Source organism: Condylura cristata, unplaced genomic scaffold (genome assembly GCF_000260355.1).
Source record: "Condylura cristata isolate star-nosed mole 26May11 unplaced genomic scaffold, ConCri1.0 scaffold00011, whole genome shotgun sequence".
Classification (NCBI taxonomy): Eukaryota; Metazoa; Chordata; class Mammalia; order Eulipotyphla; family Talpidae; genus Condylura; species Condylura cristata.
Window position 1 is genome coordinate 25,833,946 of NW_004567112.1, and position 22,142 is coordinate 25,856,087.

Sequence of the window (22,142 nt, forward strand, 5' to 3'; positions counted from 1 at the left end):
GACAGCTTAACAGTGCTGGGACTTTAAGCCCTGTACCACCAGGGAGGCTATGTCTTCTGATTCTTTACACACATCCTAGTATCCCTAAGCTTAGAATAAGACATATAATTCTGTATGTCAGCTCTACCTGAACACTGCATTAACTGTGCCTGACCACAGCAGGAACTCGGGCTCCTTCTAAGCAGAAAGCTTCTGTTCGCATACCAGGGTCATGTGCATACCAGGACCACATTTGTTGAGAGATCTATCTGACACCTGGCCATGTAAAGTTACCAGAAGATATTGTCTAGTATATTTTTATAGTTAAAATACAGGAGTAAATATTAAGTCATGAATTCTTAACCTGGGGTCTCTGGTTCTCTAAGCTAGCCATCAGCTCCAATAATGCACATAAAATGCTATACACATGTGCATCTGTACAGTATTCAGTTACCAAAGTTGTAACCAAAGGAAAAGTAAGAACTACATGCCTTTCATGCTTCAACTGAACAGGGAAATCCATCCTCAATGAAACCAACAGAGGGTCTTTTACTTCCCAGATGCCCCCAACCCCACACCCTGTCTCATCAAAGTTGTACCTGTTGGCTCCTCTTCTCCTCGGCTTGCAGCGTCCCCTTTAATGCGAGCTGCCAGCTCATCAGCAAATGATGTAGGCCTGTTTCTTTTCTATGAGCAGAAAAGAGAATCACCTTTTTGTAACATGCAAACTAGTACAATTTACTTTTAGATACCTAACAAAATTATTTAAAGAACAGCAATAAAGAATAACTGATGTGAAAAATGGGCTTAACAAAATGAACTTAGATATATGGGCCCATAGCGATCACATGAGAAACAGGTGTGCCTTAAAGGAAGATGTTCCTGAGTCCCTTATTTTTTAAAAAATACTTACCTTTAGTACTTGAAGATCTAGATAAGAAAACTACCATGAGATGCTTGGAGGTAAGGGGAAGGGCAGGAGTATTTGACTTACAATTCTGGAACTGAACATATTTCAAATGAAATGTTTTGAAATGTAACATTTCAAATAAAGAAAATACAACAGTTGGAGAAAAAGAAAATTGAGGTGCTCAAGCACAAGTGTAAATGAAATTACAAATATTACAAACATAATTACATTGTTACAAACATAAATGCCAAAAAAGGGAACAAGTGCTAGGTATCATTATTAAATCACTGCCATGTGATAGCAACTATAGTCCTTCTTACAGGTCTAGTGCTTTCTTCAATGTCCTCAATGTCTTCATCCTCCTTCTCAGAGTCAGCAAAAATGTCACAGCCATCATCATCCTCTTCTTCATCACTCATTTGTGCAGTGTGCTAAGAATATAAACCATCAGAGTTAATCTGTATGGTCCCCTAGTTGAAGAAACAATATTGCCACTTAATCTTTAAAAGCTTCTTCAAGAAGGTAACAGCTTTTATAATAAAAATAAAACAATGCAGCCAACATTATGAAGCAGTAAATGTACTATCAGTAGAACAAAACAATACACAGGACTTCTTCTCCATGCAAGAACATAGTATTACTGAAATATTAAAAATGTCAATCACTAAAGAAATGAGTCTACTAGATACAGTCTTACCTTAGTAAGAATAAAAGAAAGATTAAACAGTGACACTGGGGAAGAGTTCAAATGAAAAAAACGGTTAAATAATAAACACAGCAAAAAACCCTTCTGACACACACAAACATATTTCCATGGACACAGGTATATGTGAAAAAGTAAAGAAAAACACCTGAAAATATACACTTTCTGAGCATAACATCAGTTACCTCTGAGGAGTGTGAGAAGATAAGAACTGGAAAGCTCAACTTACATGAAGTTTAAGTTTTTACAAAAGCAGCCACTGGTATGTATAATTTATGGACTTAAAAAACACTTTATGTTTAAATCAATAAGCTGAACTAGGTACTACACTAAAAGCACCTTATCTTATAATTTAATCCTTCGAGCTCTGAGGTTAGCTGCTGCACATAAAACCAGTCTATCTTTTTAACATTACAAACAAATGATTCTCAGTGCTTTTAATCACAATATTGTATTGCTTAAAAACTGTATTTATGGATCTAAACAAATTCCACAGACATATCTTCCCAAAAAGGACTGATTATTAAGATTATAAACTGGCTGTATTTATCAACACAACTGGGAAAATAAAGTACCAACCAAAAAGTGCTAAATCCTTCAATTGATGGCTGAAAATGTTTGTGAAACAATATTTCCCAATTAGAAAACTGAATGCAAACTGAGACAATTTCAATATATCATCATATAGTATTATTGTAGCAGAAATCAATAGCAGTGCAGGAAAATCATCATGCGTGGCCACAGAACAGACAGCAGTAGTATCAAGAGCCTGCACTGCAGCACGTGTTCTTAAAGAAACAGTTCACAGAAGCAAAGGGCTTTTTAAGAATGGAGATACACATTCATGTGGTGTTATCTAAAAACTAAAAACCTGGCAATAAACTATTTCTCATATGCATTTAGAGTCTATGACAGTATCATGTATCAGTATGAGGAAAAACACATTTACCAAGCAAGTTACACAGACTAATTAAAATAACAAGGAAACAACTCTCACATCAATCTAAAACATCTCCGTGGGGTACTCATTCCGACTAGTAGGGGCTTCTTGAAGCCACAGGTAGCACTGAGCCCTACAGGTATTATGTTTTCACTATATATACATATCCAGTTATAGTAAACTTCATTTATAAACAAGGCACAGTAAGAGATCAACAAAAATAACTAATATGTTATATGGATGTGGTGTCTCTCTCTCTCTCATTATGTATGGTATTTTTGGTTGAAGTTGATGAAGGGATAACTGAAACCAGGGCCAAGGCAGGGACACTGAATGCAAAATATGGGGGAAAAAATGTCCTTAGAAGGATATACAAAAATTAAGACAATTGTGCTAAAACAGTAGTGCTATATTTTCATCTCTTGAGCATTCCTAAAGTTACTGCGATACTATATCAAATTTTAAAACAGGTGGATTCATGTGAAAGAGTTCAGCTTGGATAATTAGGCCTTCTTTCAAAGGTTCTTTTAAAAACCTTGTTTTTTACTTGACTTTTTCTAAGAAAAATTAAGATAAAACATTAAGCAAAATTGGGGAAAACATATAAAGAGGAAGAATTAGTCTAAAAACATAAAATACAGAAGAAAATTAGTTGTTAATATGGATAATGCCTTACTTTCTCATAGGTCAATCAGAAGTAATTTTAGTATATACTTAGAATGTATGTTATTCTTCCATTAAAATGCAAAAATCAAGTCACTTCAATATGCAAACCTTACCCGATTTTGATCATTGTCACTCTGATTGGCAAAATCTTCCTCAGACTCCTTTAGGGGGGAAAAAATAAAGACTTTGTGGTTAATACATTCTTTACTCAAAAGCACAAAAATTATTTCAGGCCTAAGTCTGTATTGAAGAATAACACTTGGTCTCTTTGTACTGGTGATTCATCAACTGGAATATCAAGGTGACACAAAGGTAAATAGCTGGTGATCTCACCAAGGATTGTTCCAATTAACATACAATTTTTGTGGTTCACTTAAACCTCTGTAACAATTTGTTAATATCTACTCCACAATCACCTTTATCCTGTGGAGTAAAAATACGGGATGCACAATGAATTAGATGACCACAAGTAGGCTTGTATTATTTTACATTTTGGTCTACAGTTTCTATGTTTCTCCCAAAGTAGGTTGAAGTAGTTACTTCATTAGGCCCAAGAAGAGAACATCAGTAGAGGCAACCAGCCAATAGGTAAAGGGTTGCATCAATGGTTAAAAGTGAAGGATTCAGCTAATGACCATCAGTTTTAGCAAAGTTATTAAAGAAAAGCTTATTTCTTACTGTTTGGTATTACAGGGCTGGGGGAAGAAAGGTAGGGAAGAAGGTCTGTGGGAGAAGATGAGAAGAGTGTGCATAAGAAATTGCCTCCTTTTAGAAATCCACATTGAAGGACTATCCTTCATAGGTTCTCTACCCTTTGAAGAAACAACTCCTTTTGCAGTAGTGGTCAAAGGTCCACAGGCCCTTGAGACTCTAGGGCGGGGAGTCAGAGCATGCTATGTAATTGTGAAAATGTCCGAGGCAACAGCAAGACTAAGTGTACATGAAATGTACCTGGATGCCTTAAGCACCCCTTTCTGGATTAGAGGGTCCTCTAGTCAAAAAGTTCTAACAATGCACTTTTTTCTCTAAAAACTTACTCAGACTTTATCTTAGGCAGAAATCCCACCAAAATATCTAAGGTACTCTTCTCCTCAAAATATGGTTAGAAGAGGATTTAATGACAAGGTGGAAGGGAGGTTAATGGTAAAAGGGATTCAGTTCCCCATGTGTTTCTATATAGGACAAGAAAGAAATCGAAGCTCAAAGGAAAAACATCAGAACATGACTCAGCTACTGTTAAAAGGATATATGAAAGCACACTGCTAATTCACTAATACATTATTTAGAGAGCAAAGTTTCCTGCCCACCATAAGCTGAACACAAACAGTTCTTACCTCGTCCTCATTCTCTTCTTCACTGTCTGCAATACTACCACGATCACTGCCTACTGAACCTTCTGTTTACAAGAAAGATATGTCATCAATTTTCATATGAAAACATCCTAAATTTCTTCTTAAAATCACAAACCACTGTACAGTAACATTGCAGAAATTTTGACATAACCATCTATACCCATTAACTGGAATTAAAAGTATCTTCACTATAGTGAGGTCTCAAAATAACTCTCCATCAGATACTTACTACAAAAAAGAAAGGTGATAAATTATTAAGAAAAAAACCTGGCCTGTATTCTTCAAAGATGTGAAGAGTGAGAAAAATGAAAAATGCTATCAGTCAAAAGCAGACTAAAAACATTTGACAACTAAATGCAGTGAATGGCCTTAGATTGGATCCTGGAATGGTGGACATTATTTGGACAACGGGCAAAATTTGATAATGGTGAAGATCAGCTAATAGTACTGTACTCAGTAAAATTTCCTGAATTTAATAATTGTGCTGTAGCTATGGAATTGTGCTGTGGCTATGGAAGAGAATGTCCTTATTTGTAGAAAATACTCAGAAATATTTAGGAATAATAGGGTATGATGTCTCTCAAATAAGTTTCAGGGGAAAAAAATGTGTCTATAGAGAGAAAGAAAAAATATGATAAGTACATTAACTGATAAACCTTTGTGAAGGGTATATAGAAGTTCTTTGTATTAGTCTTACGAATTCAAAAGCTGAAGTTATTTTCCAATAGAAAGCTAAGACATAAATGTCAAAAACAACAAAAATATTTGGTGCAAAAGAATACCTTCACTAGATAACTCTCCAAGACCTACGTCTTCCTGCTCCATGAATAGCTTTGACCCAATTAAATAAGGTAAAGGACGATCAATGTATAGATCCTGTAAACAGGGAAAAGGAATAAGCCATTAATACTTAGATTGAGAAATAAAACTGTTCCATTTGGCATCTTGTTCCATGTAACCAACCCCAAACAAGTTACATAGTAAAAGTGGTTAATAAGGCCTTCCTGGTGGTGCAAGGGGGTAAGTCTCAGCACTATGAAGCTGCCCGCAGCCACTTCACACAATCCCAGGCCAGGGAGCTGACCCACATGGTGCGGCAGACCTCTCCTGTCTACCCTCTGCTCCCCTCAGCAGTGTGTTTCAGTCAATCTGCCTCTTCTGCTCCCCACTTTGTTTCTGGTGAATCCTCTCAATCCCCACACCTCTGGCCTGCACCCCAGCTCTTGTATGAATAAATAAATAAATCTTTAAAAAAAAAAAAAGTGGTGAATAAGAAACACAGCAGGATTAAAAGTGAAAATAAAACACTGATTTGAAAAGAAGAAAATCCTAAGTGGGCAAAAGTAAAGCTGACTCACATAAAATTTCCCTTCTGCCAAATTACATTATCAAAAATGCAAAAGGTCTACAAAAAGTTTACCAACAATAACCAAATAAGCCAAGGAGCACAACTTCAGGGAACATGTTCCAAAGAAAGACCAAGAAAGAAAACAGAAGTTCTGGGAAGTTTTGCTGAGAGCTAGTCCTCCTTTCCTCCCCTGAAATGCAGCACTATTGTGCAAAAAAGTCAAATCAACCAACCTTGAGACTCATTGATAACAATACTCAGAAAGGCACACATTGACTGAGAAAATAATTAAATGCTTTTAATGACTATAAGAACATCTGGTTTGAGTGGCGAGCAAACAAAACAAATAGGTCACAAAATGCTTGCTTTGGCAGCACATATACTAAAATTGGAAGAAATGGGTCACAAACAAGTCACAGAAGGAATTGAGAAAAATTCTTTCACACTGCGTCAGAGTAAGGCGAAAGCTAGAACACAGCAAAGGGTCCAGGCAAAACCGGTGAGGGGGTCCATTGTGTGGTGGTGGATGAAATTAGACTTTTGGTGGAAAGGAACATATGCAGATGGCAATCTCTGATACTGTACAGCTGAAACTCATACCATGCTATGAACTCATGTTGCTTCAGTACCTTTTTTAAAAAAGGAACTAAGTGAAAAGAAACAGAACAGCAACTATGTAAATATGTGCAGTCAACTAAGATTTAAAGGGGCAGGTCCAAAAAGATGGATAAGAACTTATCTAGCAAAAAAATCCAAAGAACCACTCCAAAGGTTCACACTGTAGAATTTTAAAAAATGAAATTGGTAAAACAAAACTAGAGAATGAAACAATAAAGACTATATATACATGACAATACCTAGTGGGGATCCTTCCCGCTGAGCAGTACTCTCCTTCTGAGTCCTACCCACCATATGTGTTGAAAATTTAGGATCAAAAAGTATACCACCCTTCCACAACCTCCTTCCTTCCAGCTGCCAGAGGAAATAATTTGTCTCCTCAAGGCATGCCCCTTTGGCAACAATTCTGATGCTTTACACATTAGAAAGCTGTGGAAGGCTAATGTAAATGCTAAAGATATAAAGGAAACTAACTTAGCACAAGGCAAATAAAGCCTAGTTGTTGGCTGACTTAGAAGGCATCTATAAATAAAAACTGGTGTGTGGACTGGAAAGGATAAGTGTGGCTCAACAATGTATTCCCCCACAGTCCTCTGGTGACTTCTAAATCCCTACAGAGAAAAAGCAACGCAGCAAATGCTGAAGGATCAAACCCAACTTGGTACTATAAGCTCAGTGGAAGAGAAATCTGTAAATGAATGACTAGCACATGGTTTTGTAACATGTTTCAATTCCTGTGGGATTGTGTGTCCATCCCAAGGACTCTGAAAGTCTATACAATGGCCTTTTTTTAGTGCTGAGTGATTTTGAGTTGCCCCAACTGTCTCCTCTGCTAATGTGAGAGAAAGTAATAGAAAAGCAACAAAAGTCTGTTAGGGCAAATGTGTCCATGACAGCAGTTTTACTCCTAAGAGTCAAGGCCTAGAAAGAACCCAAATATGTCTGAATATTTCTGCCATCTCTCTTAAGCAAAAGTTACAGAATTTCACATTCCCCTAAATCTCCACTTCTTGTGAGCCTTGCCATTTTCAAAATCCAAATCAAATCTAATCTTCAACTTCATTTCCCCCCCAGCTAGAAACCAATGCCCTCTCCGTGCACTCATGACAGTGACACGTGTGTATAGTATCTCCTCTCACTATCGTAGTGTCTTGTAAGAGTCATGCCCTATATCTGTGTTTGTAGCTTGCTGCCTTATACCTCCATCAACTCTCATGTAAAGCGAGTCATTCTAATGGAGTCAATATGAGGTTAAAGTGACACACCACTTCCGAGAAATCTCTTATTAAAACTGTACCCAAGTACCCAAAAGACAACAGGTGTAACCACAAGTATTCCCAGTGAGTATCTTTACCTTAGGTTCAAGGATCAATTCCAGTCGCTCATTAGCATCATCTTCTTCAGAGTCCGAGTTTCCTGCTTTTATATCTAGTTGCTCAAATGCACTATCTAATACCTGTAAACCGTAGTTCACAGCCTCCTGGACTTTAGGAATGAGATCTACTTCTTTCTGTTCCCGGGTCTTTTCCTATCAAAAAAAAATCAGTGTTCAGTATGGGCCTCCAAGATACTGAATCCACCCCATCCAAGAAAGCACTGCTGCATATTCTCTAAAGTCTAAACTTGAGAAAATCTTAATAACCATGAGATCCCTTTGCAGTTAAGTTTTGAATCCCAAGTTTGTCACTTTTTGAAAAGACATCAAAACACCTAAGATCCTGGAGCTCCAGACTCATCATGTATGAAAACAAAAGCACAACTTTTGGTTGATGGTTCCACCAGGTAATCCTTGCAAAAGTGCCCTAACAAGGAGAGGCACAGCCAAGCTCTCAGAGGGCACTTCAATTCCCTATGACTGGCAAAGTAAAAGGGCTAGACTGAGCTTCACCATGACTGCACCGCACTAAGCTTTGTTAATGAGAATCAATGCAGTCACACAGGGGATAAGGAAACAGTCTTCAAAGAACCCAGAAACTACAGTCCAGCTTATCGCCAATTTCTATATACCTCAAGCTAGGAATGGTTCTGAAAGTTTAAAAGGGGAAGGTAAAGAGGTGGAAAGATGAAAAAGATAAGGAAGAGGCAGACCTATATGGCTAGCAAAACCCAAATGTTTACTATGTGTCTTGCTACAGAAAATCTCTGCCAATCTCTTTTCTAGTCTTAAGTCAGAATTAAAGAATTTTATCTATTTCTTAATACAAAGACAAACTAAATTAGAGTTCAATTTAGGGCTATATGTCTCTCATCTCCCCAGTGTCTACACATCTACTCATCATCATTTGGTCACATCAATCTCTACAACTTTGCTTCTCTAAGTCAGAAACAATGAAAAAGAGATTTAAGGCAAATACCTGTTCAGCTTTTTCTGTTTCAGCCTTGGGTACAGGCTCATCCACTTCCTCATCGTATACACGCTAAATATAGAAGCAAATTCATTGTTAAACGGTCAAAACATTACTTGGAATAAGTCACAATAATTCAACATATTACAGAAGAAGACAAGATGAAATACTTATTTAAAAGATAGCAGCTAATAAGATTTCCTCAGAATTTACAGAGCAAGACCATTGAACCTAAAAGGCTGAGCGTTTACTTAGGTCTGAACTGGAAGTCTTCACACTTGAAATATTTTTTCTTCTGCTTATCACTAAAAACTACCACTACTATCATTAAAAACCACAAGACACAGAAGCCCACAGCTGGAAAACCAAGCATGATCTCTAAGAAATTAACCAGAAGCACACAGGGTCTTTTCAGAGTGACTAGAACCACCCATCTCAAGCACTTAGTACAAAGCAGATAATCAACCTTTCTTCATTCTTATAGAATGAACACAAAGCTTCACATTGTTGTTTTTTTTTAATTATTATTTTACAATCAGGTAGCTATACCCAGAATTGTTAAAATATGCATGGCTTTCTCCTCAAGATCCTCAAAGGATCTTCTCCTCTTTAGGGGAGATGAGTAAGAGGTAAAGTTGTGGAACTAGAGATAATAGGACCAGAGGCTGAAGATTTAACAAATTATACACAGCCTGATTCTTTACATTGATGGGTTCACTCATTCATTTAAATATCCTCTTCCTATATCTCAGGCTTATGCTGGAATCAAGGAAGGTAATATTCAGTAGAGCAGTTGGATACATCAAATCATAGCAGCAAATGTAAAATTACAATCAGACAAAGTTCTCCTAAAGATGTCATTAACTAGGTCACTTAATGCGTCAAGGCAAAATTCCTAAATCAACAGATTAATGAAGTTCTAAAAATTGTGTTCCCTTCTGATTACACACAAAAGCACTGACCTGTATTAATTAGTATTTCTCCTTCAGGGTCCCCTCTTGAATCTTTACTAGTCTTGCCCTAGAAAATCCTGATTGTTCTTCAGTTTCACTAACTCTGAAACAAAGTTTGCAACCTGGCAGCTGCCTCTAAAGTTTTAATTACTAAAACCCAAAAACCTAATGGACTATGAACTTTTTTCCTCAATAAATTACATAAAATCAAATGAACCTATCAATGAAGCCAAAATTGAAATACATGAGTACCAGTATCATGGTTTGAAGAAAACATTTTTTTTTTTAAAGGCCAAATCACTACCTAGTATATATAACTACCATATAGACTTAAGTGTCTAATTAATCATTAATCTCAGTATCATCACACCCTGCCACAAAGAGAAAGAACATGTAACCCATCATAGGGAGGTCTGAGAAGTGCTATGTAAATTTAGCAGTGTAAAAAGAGATAGGCAAGAAGGAATTCTGGCTGCAGACTGCAAGAGGCATAAAGACTAAGGGAATACAGCTGGATGGAAAAACAAGGAATCCAAGAAGTAAGCAAAAATAAAGAGCTAATTTTAAAAAATCAACAAAAAACAAAAAAGAATTAGATCATGGAAAACTCAGAATCTGAGAAAATGTGGCGAGAAGAGTTGGAGGGGAAAAAAAAACAAAAATTGCAATTGAGAAAAAGAAGTTTATGACATATATAATCCCTCCCCCCACCCCCCACCCCCGCCTTGTATTCATTGGGTACCAACAAGTATTAAAGCGGTACAAGCACATCAAGTACAAAAGAAATCTCCCAACATGCTGATTAGAGCTGTAGCACTGACTGCAAATGGAAAGAAGAGTTGAGCACGGACACAGCTAGGATGGTACAAAATGAGGACACGTATATATTTAAAGGCCACCAAGTTCAGCTTGATGAATGGGGCTGCAAATACCCATAGGGCACAGAGTTCTATAAACTGTTTCTTTAGGTGAGAAAGAGACTGAGCGCCAAAGTGGACATTCTATGTAGGTAACTACGACACATCTTACTTGCTACATTTTAAAGTTACTAGCAAAGTGACTGTAAGACCTCTATCTTTATTAACATGTTTATTTTATATTACATAGAGGGCTCTACTTTAAAAATGCATAAACATATTGCATAACATACCTGCATGACACTATCTGGTCTTCTCTTTATCCTGAACCTTGGGCTTGTTATAATTTTGCAATGTTCAAATCTTTTCTATTACTTTGTATCTAACAATCTCAGTAAACAGCCTACTTTAACAATCTCTTTTCACAATTAATTAATGCTAATACTCAGATGTTACTCACCCTACCAGAAGCAAAGCTGCTTAGGGCCCTCCCTGGTGGCACAAGGGGTTAAAGCACACTATGAAGCTATTGCAGCCACTGCAGCATTAGTTGGGGCAGAGGGAGGTGACCCACATGACATGTGGCAGACCTCACCCACTGCTTCCCTTGCAGTGTATTTCAGACAATCTGCCTGTTCTGCTCCCCACTCTGTCTCTGGTGAATCCTTTCACCTCCCATGCCTCTGGCCTGTACCCCAGTTCTGTATGTATAAATAAATAAATCTTTTTTAAAAAAGAAAAGAAACAAATCAGCTTAAGTTTCTTCTCCAAGCTCATCTCTTCAGTCACTCCTTTACTCCAACCCCACTTACTTCCTCTCTATTCTGGAATTACATGACTATGGAAGATTTTGATTTTTATGAGGAGAGGTGCTAACATACCTGCATATTCCTAGAACCTGACATTCAGAAATGCAGTAATCAACAGAGACAAACCACATATGGGTTAAAGCTCAGTAATCTGTCTAGAATTAATTTCTATGCCATGAATTCAGTCATCCAAACAACACAGTGGCTGAGAATATTTCAAGTAGATGCACACATGCCTTTAATATAATTCATCGGAATGCAATGGACAATAACTGCAGTCACCTGCCAATATACAGAGGAACAGATCCGGGGTATGGTTCCCCTTAAGAACATGCTGGAGGAGGCTTGTTTGAATGCTACTCAATTCAGCACAAATGCAAACTACTCTCAAAACTAAAAAGGGATGGAAAGACCAGAATACGAGGAAATTTTATCACTACATTTTTTGAAGACTTGAAAAAATAAATAATTTTTTAAAAGCATTAATGTTAGAGAAAGTACAATTAACCACTACTTCTTTCAAAATTTAGGAGGGAAATTTGTGATACATCATGTAATAACACAATGATTCTTGCTCCTTGAAAAGTATAATTTAGAAGTCTGAGTTATAATTAAGTAACTCACATTCTCAATGAATTGGGTATTAGACAACATAAGGAAGTCATTGAAGACATTATGTAGCCGGCAATCTGTGGCTTTAGTTTCCCGAATAAGTCCATCCACTTGTTTCTTAATTTCATGGGTCCTAGAGATAGTCTGCTGTGAGAATTCCTGTAGAAACTGTAGTAGCTATTGAAAAAAAAAATGCAACAGTATCAATATATATGCATCTGTGTTGAAACAAAAAAAAATAACCCAATTCCTTTCACCTTTGTGTGAAAAGCAGCATTCCCTTTACATTCTAACGTGCACAAATAGATGAAAGAAAATGATTTTAAAGTTCAGCAAACAGTAACTAGGCGTCAAATGGGAAGTAGATATTTCGTTTCTGAAAAATTTTTAAAGTACTATCTGGTTGACACTCTATGGAGCCCATCCATGATGGCTAAAATAACCAACCACCACACTCTTTTTCAATCCTACTTATACACGGCTTTGGAATCACAGTTCTGGCTTCTGGGCGCTTGACTAGAAAAGTCCCGCTCAAGGATATCCATACACCGGTTTGTGCAGGTGCCAGTGGAATCTTCTGACTAGAGCCACCATCATTCTGCGATGCCGGGAACCAATACGCCCGCCTCAGGATGGAGTTGGGTAGAACGCTAGGCAAGATGGGAGATGGAAAAGTACCCCGAGTCTGGGCCGAAGTACCTGAGGGAGCGCTCAGGGGTCTAATATCAGCGCACCCACCCCCTGCAGCCCACGGACCGCCAAGGGGGCGTTTTCAAGAGCGAGAAGGGTTGTGATTAAGAACCCAGGAAGCGGACAGCCTGGGTGGAAGGGGCAGGGGGCGCCGCCCTCCCCGCCGGTTGCTGAGGCCCGCCGCTCACACCCGCGTCTGCCGCCAGCGACCAACTCTGACTGCTCCTGCGGATCTCCTCCACCGACCAGGGCCGCTCCCACACGGGCTCCGACGCCGGCGTCCGCTCCTGGTCGGAGGCTGACCGGTTCATCTGCAGTGCGAAAGAACAGAAGTGAGGCTGAGTTTCGGGGAGCCGGTGGCCCCGCCCCAGCCCTGCGCCAGCTCGCCGCCCTCACCATCGTCACGACTCCCGAGCCACTTCCACCTCCACCTCCACCTCCCAGGCAGAGGCCCGCAGACCTCCGGAAGTCGGACCCCCAAAGCGCAGTGCAGCGGAGGACCCGTCTCACGTGATCATGGTGCACGTGACCTGAGCCTCACGTGACCTGCGTCCGGCGCCTGGGTGAAGATGCCTTGGTGTCCGCTGCCTACGTGGAAAGTTAGGCGTGAAGCTGTAGAGCCTGCGAACCTGGAGATGGGGAAGTGCCGACGCCAGAGGGCGCAGAAGGCGTGGGGTCACTCTTCTGCTGGACGGAGCCGGTGACTGCCTGTGATCACAACCCGCGGTTCGCTGCCATCCCGCCGCGTGTCGACAGCCAGCTTCAAAAGGAGTAGCTTTAGACGTGGGACTATGTGGGTGGAGGAAAAGTTCTCCAGCTGCCCCTGTTCTTGCGGCTGTACTCCGCTCTCTGTCATGGCGTCAGAGTATGGAGAAAGCTCTTTGAGTTATAGGGTTCAGGGAAAGGAAATGCATTGTACTTTAGAGTATAGAATTTAGATAATGAAAAAGGATTGCTCTTTTTTATGTCGTTGCTATGAGTATTTTATTTTCCCAACAAAATCATTTTAGAAGGGATCTAATGAAATGCTTCCAGTTTGCCAAACAGAAAGATTTTTATAAATTTTAGACAGCAAACTATATAAATCTGAGACTAATAAGAAGGAGTTGGCATACAGTTGTTCTAGCTGTACTGCCAACTTTTCCTTGCGAAAGTGTAGAAATTTCCTTCTTTTCTTATGTTAGACATAGGAGCTCAGAAAGTGGATAGCTCAATGGGGGGTAGAAGGGGTTACAGAAGTTTTAATAAACACAGCAAGGTTTTTGTGTTCCTGAAATCTTACTCAAGTGTAATTTTTCAGTCAAGTTACATAAAAGCTTCCCAGAAGAGACAGTTTTACTTAGCAGAGTGCTGGGAGCGTGTGTTCAAGATGGGATAGTATTGTTAATTAGTCTATAGCCAGGAATGGCACACCCTTTCATCCCTTAAGATTCTGGGAGGAGAATCTCCCTAGTGGTTCAAGGAATGAAGTCTCAGCACTATCACTATCTGAAGCCACTGCACCAAGAGTTCCATTCCCAGCCAGGGAGCTGACCCGCATGGCACAAGAGACCTCTCCTGCCTCACCCACTGCTCCTCTCAGCAGTATATCTGCCCGTTCTGCTTCCCACTCTGTCTGGTGAATTCTCTCATTTCTCTCCCCTCGGGCCTACACCCCAGCTCTTATATGCATAAATAAATACATCTTTTTTTAAAAAAAAATAAAAGGTTCTGGGGCCCTCCCTGATGGCACAGTGTATTAAAACACAGCACTGTGAAGCTATTCACAGCCACTGCAGCACAAGAAATTTATCCCTGGGCAGGGAGATGACCCACATGGCACAGCAGACCTCTCCTGTCCCACCCCCTGCTCCCCAATAGTGCATTGTAGTACATCTGCCTGTTCTGCTCCCTAGTATGTCTCTGGTAAATCTCTCACCCCCTGAACCTCTAATCTGTACTCCAGTTCTTATATGCATAAAGAAATCTTTATTTTTAAAAAAGGTTCTAGGAATTATTTGTATCTTCGTAGCCCATTCTATGAATGCTCTAGATGTGCAAACATGCCATCTGTGCAAAGGCAAGTACATGCTGAGGAAAAGGAACGTGATTCTTTATCAGATTCATAACAAATATACAGAGGCCTTCCTGGTGGTGCAAGGGGTTAAGCACAGCACTATGAGACTATCCACAGCCACTGCAGCATAAGTTCTATCCCCAGCCAGGTAGCTGCCCCACATGGCACAGCAAACCTCTCCTGTCTGGCCTGTAAATCCCCTCTGATATTTTTCAGTAGATCTGCCTGTCTTCCTACCACTCTGTCTCTGATGAACCCTCTCACCCTCCCCCCATCCGCACACAGGCATATGACCTGTCCCCAGTTCTTGTATGAATGAATAAATCTTTAGGAAAAAAATAATTTCCTTGAAAATTAAATCAGACTTTCACTAGTGATTTAAAACATGTGGGAAGGTGTGAAGTAGTTTACATGCAAATACTATTCCATTTTATATAAGAGAACAGAACTTCCTTATAGGTGTCATGGATACTAAGGGACTAACCTAGAAAGGGACTGCTGGACCCTAGGCATAATCTTGTATTTACTTTTTTGAGGAACTACATATTGTTTTAAACAGTAGCCACACCACTGAGTAAGACTCAAAAACTCCATTTTCTCCACATTCTCTCACCACATTATTTTCTGTTTTATTTTGCTTTGTTTTAAAATAGTCATCCTGTGGTAGATCTCTCTGTGCTTTTTTTCCCCATTGCCTAACAATTAGTAACATTGAGTACCATTTCATGTGTTTACTAGTCATTTTTCTCTCTTCTTGGAGAAATGTCTACTTGAAGTCCTTTGCAAAGAAAAAAATAGAGTTAAGTTTAATGGGTAAGGCGTTTCATTTTAGGAAGAGGAAAAATCTGGCCAGGTGGAGATGGAGATGGCTGCGTAACAATGGAAATGAATGCATAGCAATGTAAATGCACGTAATGTCGCTGACTTGTTCACCTAAAAAAATAGCCATCTTGGGTCCCATCTACTCTTTGCATAGTCTTTTTGCTAAGCATTACACCTCTGGTTGTGCCTCGGTGCAGCAAATAGTGAACAGTTGAACTGGGATTTAAGCCCAGGTTTTTCAAAAAACAAAAACCATGTTCTTTCAACCCTGTAAGAACTAAAGGATGTATGGAATCTTCAGTTCTATCTGTGCTGCAAATTGTTATGCATTATATTGACCAGATTCTGCTGTATAAAGTTGAATGTTAGAATTTTACTTTAGAAATTTTAGATTTTTTCTAGTTAATTTTTAATATTGCTTTTTTTTTTAATAAAGCCAGGAGGTGAGATGGAATGTATCTCTGCTAACAACTTGGAATATTTCTTTCTCTCTGTGGAGAACTATGCAGCTTGCTTTGTTTGCTTTACAGTCTTGGGAACTAGGAACATTCTGATTGTGAATATAATAATCTTTTCACTACCATGTCTTCTTTTCTTATCTTGATTTGACATTTCTATTTGATTATTCATTGGATGACTTTTTTTCAAACTGTTTAAATCCCTTTGGGTAAAGGCATGAATTTAATCATACATTTTTGCTTAAGCATCTCAAACATGGCACTGAAGAGGGTCAAAATTGGGTGTAGACCACCATGCCTGAGCAACTACCAGGATATCCTGCCCTAGAGCCAAGCTATCTTTCTTCACCAAGAAAACACATTCTATTGTCAATATGAACTATAACTACAATGAGCTAATAACTAAGGATGTCATGACACAAATCTAAAATATAAACACTCAATGCATATAAAGAATTTCTTTCATCACTTCCAGTTTGCCCATTGTATTTCATGGGTAACTTGCCACTCAGATAAGAAATCGCAGAAATCCCAAAAGCTAATATTGTGACTGGAAATATTGAGACAATGGCATCACCATACACTCATGATAAGAATAAGCTATGCCTTAATAGAACTTACCTTAATAATATATAATATTGTCATGGGAAATGCAAGTATAATTGCTTTTTCTAAAGAGTCTGTTTCTTTCAGTCATGCCAAATGTCAGTCCATTCCTTGAATTCTAAACACTTTAAATTTCTGACTCCCAAATTTTGCAGAAAATTGAAAAGGCAAAACTTCTCTTTCAGGTAGTGGTGGCGGTGGTGGCGGGGTGTGTGTGTGTGTGTGTGTGTGTGTGTGTGTGTGTGTGTTTTAAAGAGACTCACACATAATTGAAGGTTAACTCACTCTTGTCACAAAATACAGAAGCTTCAAGTCTGCAGCAGAACGTTTCACCATAGCTATTAGATGAGCTCAAGGGTGGATTGAAGGGATATGACAGCACCTATCAATAGCAGATATGTAACAAGTTATCAATACATCTGCTACAACTATATTTAAGAAAAAGCTGTTGACCTAGGGAAAGCTTTGGGCTGCTTGCAAGAACCTGAGTGGAATCCAGGGCGTGAAATTGTGCTTCCTCTGTACCTCCCTACTAGCCTCCCACTGCCCTCTTCTAGCCAGGCTGCTTTTGCCAGGCCTGCGTTGTACTTCAACATCTTCCCTTCCTTTCATCGATGTTGAACACTAGTAAACTACATGTACCTCGAACTCCATTTAAGTGACGCCTTTTGGACAGTTCATCCCATGAGGCCCACCAGAAACCCCTTCCTGTCTTTATACAGTGTACAGGAAATGCAAATTTTCCCCAGGAAGACCACCTGCTTAGAGACACTTATCATCTCCAAGACCCTGCACTTGGCTAAATCACACTGTAAGTTAGTGGCTTTACCACTGGTCTTTGGCTTATTCCAGCCATAAACCAAGCCATTAACCCTGATGTTCTCTGTGGTCACAGAACTACTCCTCAGTGCATTAACTGAGGAATCGACTGCACAGGGGTTAAGTCTCAGTATTATGAAGCTGTCAGCAGCCTATAACACGAGTACAATCCCCAGCCAGGTTGCTGACCGACATGGCACAACAGACCTCTCCAGTCTCGCCAAATGCTCCCCTCAAGCAGTGTATTTCAGTCAATCTCTGTTCTGGTGAATCCTCCCATCACCTCATGTGCCCTGTACCTGTGGCTTACACCCCAGGGTAATAAAAAATGTAATAAATTTTTTTAAAGAAAACTATCATACCCAGAGATGCCCCCCCACCCCCGATTTTTCCTCTTCCATGGAAATCTGGTGCTCTTTAAGGCAGGCATCCCTAAAAATACTGTTCCCCAGCTACTGTTGAAACCTAACTTCAATTTGAGAATGCTTCTGGTGCCTGACAAAGACCATGAGGGGCTCAACATATGGAACATAAGCAGTCATGTTTTTCTGGTGGTCCTCCTCACTCTGAACTCATTGCACAAAATGGGAACATGCTCAGAAGCTTCATATAACAGTGTCCATTAGCATCTCAATATCGTTCCCAACTTTAGGTTAGTTTCCTTTCATAATCTTGATAGCCCACATCCCATTTATAAGCAGTGGGAAGGGGAACTTTTGACATTTCCTTCTCAATTCTTCATCTTGTGATTACTGGTCATCTATCATTTCATAGTTCTGTCACTTGCCAGTTAGTTTCACATGATCTTCTGTGGCTTCAAGTGAGTTTTAAAAAATGCTACTTGAATCCACATTAATTTTTCCTGACATTGAGTACCATTAAAATGATTCTCATACTATGTACATCCTGCATCGGCAAGGTGAAGGACCACTACTGTAGTTATTTAACTAGGTTCTGAACCAAAACACAGGCTCCAGTGAACTTAGTCACAGAGGAATGTAGACAAGGAGAGGTAGATGTGACCCACAGGTGGGGGTCATAAAAGTACTTTATGAGAACAACCTTAGGAAGAACAAAGGGCTTGAAGCTCAACCAAACAGGTGGCTTATAAATGCTCCCCACCCTAAACATTATGAATTATTTGAGAACTAAAGAACAAGAGCAAATACAAATTCTGGCAGATAACAACAGACTTCTGACCTTTTGATTTCACTATGGTGGTGGGTGAAAATAGTATCTTGATTTGCATTTCCCTAGTGGCCTACTTAGACCAGTGTTGAGCATCTTTTAATGTGTCTATTGGTCATTTCTATGTCTCCTTTGAAATGTTTGTTCATGTTATTAACTCACATCATTTGAATTTTTACTACTTACTTGTTGAAGTTCTTTATACTTTCTAGATTCAAGGACCCTTACCAAAGAGATTATTTGTGAATAATTTCTCCCAGTCCATCAGTTGCTTTGGTATCATTTAAAAAGAACAAATTTTAAAATTTTGATGTTCAATTCAGCTGTTTTTTCTTTTGACATTTGTGTTCTCAGTGCCCTATCTAAGAGAACTCCAAAATCAATATCACAATGATTTACTCCTATGGTTTCTTTAAACACTTTTACAATTTTAGTTAGGCCTATGATACATTTTTAGTTAACTATGGTATGATGTAAGTTCTTATTTTCTTTGCATGTGGCTATCATTTATTACAGTACTTACTTACCTCAAGGGCTATTATTTTCCTACTGAATTGTTTTGGCACCTTGTAGGGGAAAAAATAACTATAAATGGAAGAGTCCCTTTTGGATTCTCAGTTTTATTTTCTTGATTCATGTATCTATCTGCATGTCAGTATCACATTGTCTTGGTTACCTTAGCTTTGTAATTCATTTTGAAGTAGGAGGATGTGTGAGACCTCCATTTTATCAGGAAATTTGTGTAAGAATGGGAATGATGGGCTTCATTGTTTATAAAATCAGAGGTATGGATAAAAGAAGTAAACCTTGAGGCACCTCCCTGGTGGCCAAGGAGTTAAGCCTCAAGCACTATGAAGTAATCCACAGCCACTGCAGCACTAGTTCAATCCCCAGACAGAGAGCCAACCCACATAGCACCGCAGAACTCTCCTGTCTCACCCAGTGCTTCCCTCAGCAGTGTATTTCAGTTGATCTGCTTGTTCTGCTTCCCACTCTGTCTCTAGTGAATTCTCTTACTGCCCTCCCCAAAACCTCTGGCCTATACTCCAGCTCTTATATACCTAAATAAATAAATCTTGAAAAAAAAAAAGAAGTAAAGCTTTGAAAGTTCATGGCCTTCACTAATAAGTTTTCTGTCACACGGCATCTGGAGAATCTGGACAAATCTTACTACAATACTGGCTGTGAACTCTGCTCATTTACCACTCTGAATCTCAGTTTCCTCCTTTGTAAAATGAGATGGTTCTATCTTCTTTTGGATTTCTATAAGAATAAGGATACGAATAAAACTGTGCTTGCAAAGCAAATGGCATAAGCCTAGGTGCAAGTGAAGTCACTGGTATTCTAACCTGGGCCTTTAGCCCACTTACAATGGAATGTAAAAAGACAAAGAACTGTTAAGGATCTTACCTCAAAGAGCTGAGATAAACATTCCCTGCTTCTGGCCTGACTAAACTTTCATCCACCAGAACCAGGTCTGTTCTCTAATCAGAGAGAAAGTTTCCTTTCTAATACAATTGTCAGTTCTCAGAGTTTTATAGATAATTTCTCAGTGTCTATCCCAAAATCCTGAGCATGGACTTGACTCTAGTGACTAAGACGTCTTTTTTCCTTTTTGGTGAGATCTTGGGCATCAAGCTAACCAGTGTGAGGCTAAGGGATCTCATGAACTTGTATACAATGAAGAAGAGTCAGGATGGGAAATCAGAGGAGATATAATTTGGGAGAAAATTAGAATTCAACTTGGGTCCCTAGTAAGATAGGCACCTTTAAAGGTCATCTATCATGCCCACCTGTAGAATGGGTAAAGGTGCCCTACAGAACTAAAATGAAAAGGCAGTGTAAGGAAACCACAAAGTTCTATAGAAATTTAACTTTTTGCTATTTAAGCTAGTCAAATGCTTCACAAGCTTGCATATAGCTCCCATACTCTCTTTCATACTTAAAAAATCTGCCTTACTTAACAGAATATCACTTCCACATGCTCTCTTCTTATGTTCTCTTGCCTACACAAAGATGTACACTTTGTTTTTATGTGTGTGTCTGTTTGCCTTTACAGCTCATAAAGTCACTTGGTATCAAAAGTTTCCCAACTGTTAACACAAACAAACTTCCTCCTTGTTGAACAATCCAGCCTCATCCCTGGGGGACAACTTTTAACTCTCTGAGAATGACACTCGATTCAGAATCAGGGTGGAAAGGGGAAAATGTAACATTTGTGTGGTGCAATGACTAGGAGTTTTGTCTTATGATCATAGCCTTCTCAGCAACCTCAAGGAATAGTCATAAATAAACCTACATTACAAATAAAGAAATAGCTTTTAAGTTAACTGTGAGGTCATAGAAAGCAAAGTCGAGAGGTGAGCCCAGTTGTTTCTGATAGACTTGGCTTGTTCTCTTCGCACTTCTGAATATGGACCAGCTAGATATCAGCAGGCATTTGTTATCACCCTTGCTCAGTTTCCTCGCATTATAAAATATAGTTGCTGGTCCTTCCCTGGCAATGGGTATGGCCACAGCACTACAAGCTAGCTGCAGCCGCTTCAGTGTGAGTTCGATCCCCGGCCCCAGAGGTCACCAACATGGCGCAGCAAACTTCTCCTGTCTCATGCACTGCTCCCCTCAGCAGTGTATTTCATCGATCTGCCTGTTCTGCCCCCACTCTGTCTCTGGTGAAGCCTCTCTCCACCCCTGCCCCTCTGGCCTGTATGTCAGTTCTGTATGCATAAATAAATAAATCTTTAAAAAAGAAAGAAAGAAAGAAGGAAGAAGCATGAAGTCAGGCTCTTTATAAAAAAAATCTTTTAAAAAATATATAGTTGCTATATCTTTGTCTCTGTCAAACTCAAGATAGGCATCCTTGTTGGCCATGTGGGTTGGAGTTGCTGAGTCAGGAGCCCAGTGTCAAGATGCTTCAAAACTTTTTAAAAAAATGCTTGGACCTACCTCCATGAAATGCTACTATATCCACGTTTGTCAGGAAATATGATATGAATGGGGTTGATGGGCTTCATTGTTTATAAAATCAGAGGCAGGGCCTCCCTGGTGGTGCAGGAGTTAAGTCAGAGCTATTAGGCTGTTGCCATCCACTGGTGTGGCCTGAGTTTGATCCCAACTGGGAGCTGACCCACATGGCGCAACCGACCTCTCCTGTCTTGCCCACTGTTCCCCTCAGCAGTCTATTTCAGTAGACCTGCCTATTCTCCCCACTCTACCTCTGGTAAGCCCTTTATCTTGGGATTATATCCCAGTATTTTTATGCATAAATAATTAAAACAAGTCTTTTTAAAAAAATTAAAATGAAATAAAATCAGAGATTCAGATAAAGGAAACAAAGCTTTGAGAGCTCACAGCATTCATTAGCCAGCTTTACTTGGAGTGCACACCAGATCGAGTCTGAATGTAAATTTA

The 22,142-nt window shown here is 39.3% G+C and overlaps 1 protein-coding gene across 2 annotated transcripts in view; it reads right to left on the reverse strand.

Annotated features, from left to right (window-relative positions):
• LOC101618515 (WASH complex subunit FAM21-like) overlaps positions 1-13,297 on the reverse strand; it is a 36,903-nt gene extending 23,606 nt beyond the window's left edge. Inside the window, exons 1-10 of one of the 2 annotated variants that reach the window (XM_004680650.2) lie at positions 13,179-13,297; positions 12,971-13,093; positions 12,105-12,269; positions 8,871-8,933; positions 7,871-8,044; positions 5,333-5,426; positions 4,533-4,594; positions 3,312-3,359; positions 1,210-1,320; positions 579-666 (exon numbers count right to left, since the gene is read on the reverse strand). In XM_004680650.2, coding sequence (XP_004680707.2) covers positions 579-666; positions 1,210-1,320; positions 3,312-3,359; positions 4,533-4,594; positions 5,333-5,426; positions 7,871-8,044; positions 8,871-8,933; positions 12,105-12,269; positions 12,971-13,093; positions 13,179-13,181 — 931 coding nt within the window. In that variant the 5' untranslated portion in view covers positions 13,182-13,297. The remainder of the gene's footprint in view (positions 1-578; positions 667-1,209; positions 1,321-3,311; positions 3,360-4,532; positions 4,595-5,332; positions 5,427-7,870; positions 8,045-8,870; positions 8,934-12,104; positions 12,270-12,970; positions 13,094-13,178) is intronic. The other variant, XM_012723787.1, reaches the window with a different exon arrangement.
• Between the last annotated feature and the right edge of the window lie 8,845 nt (positions 13,298-22,142).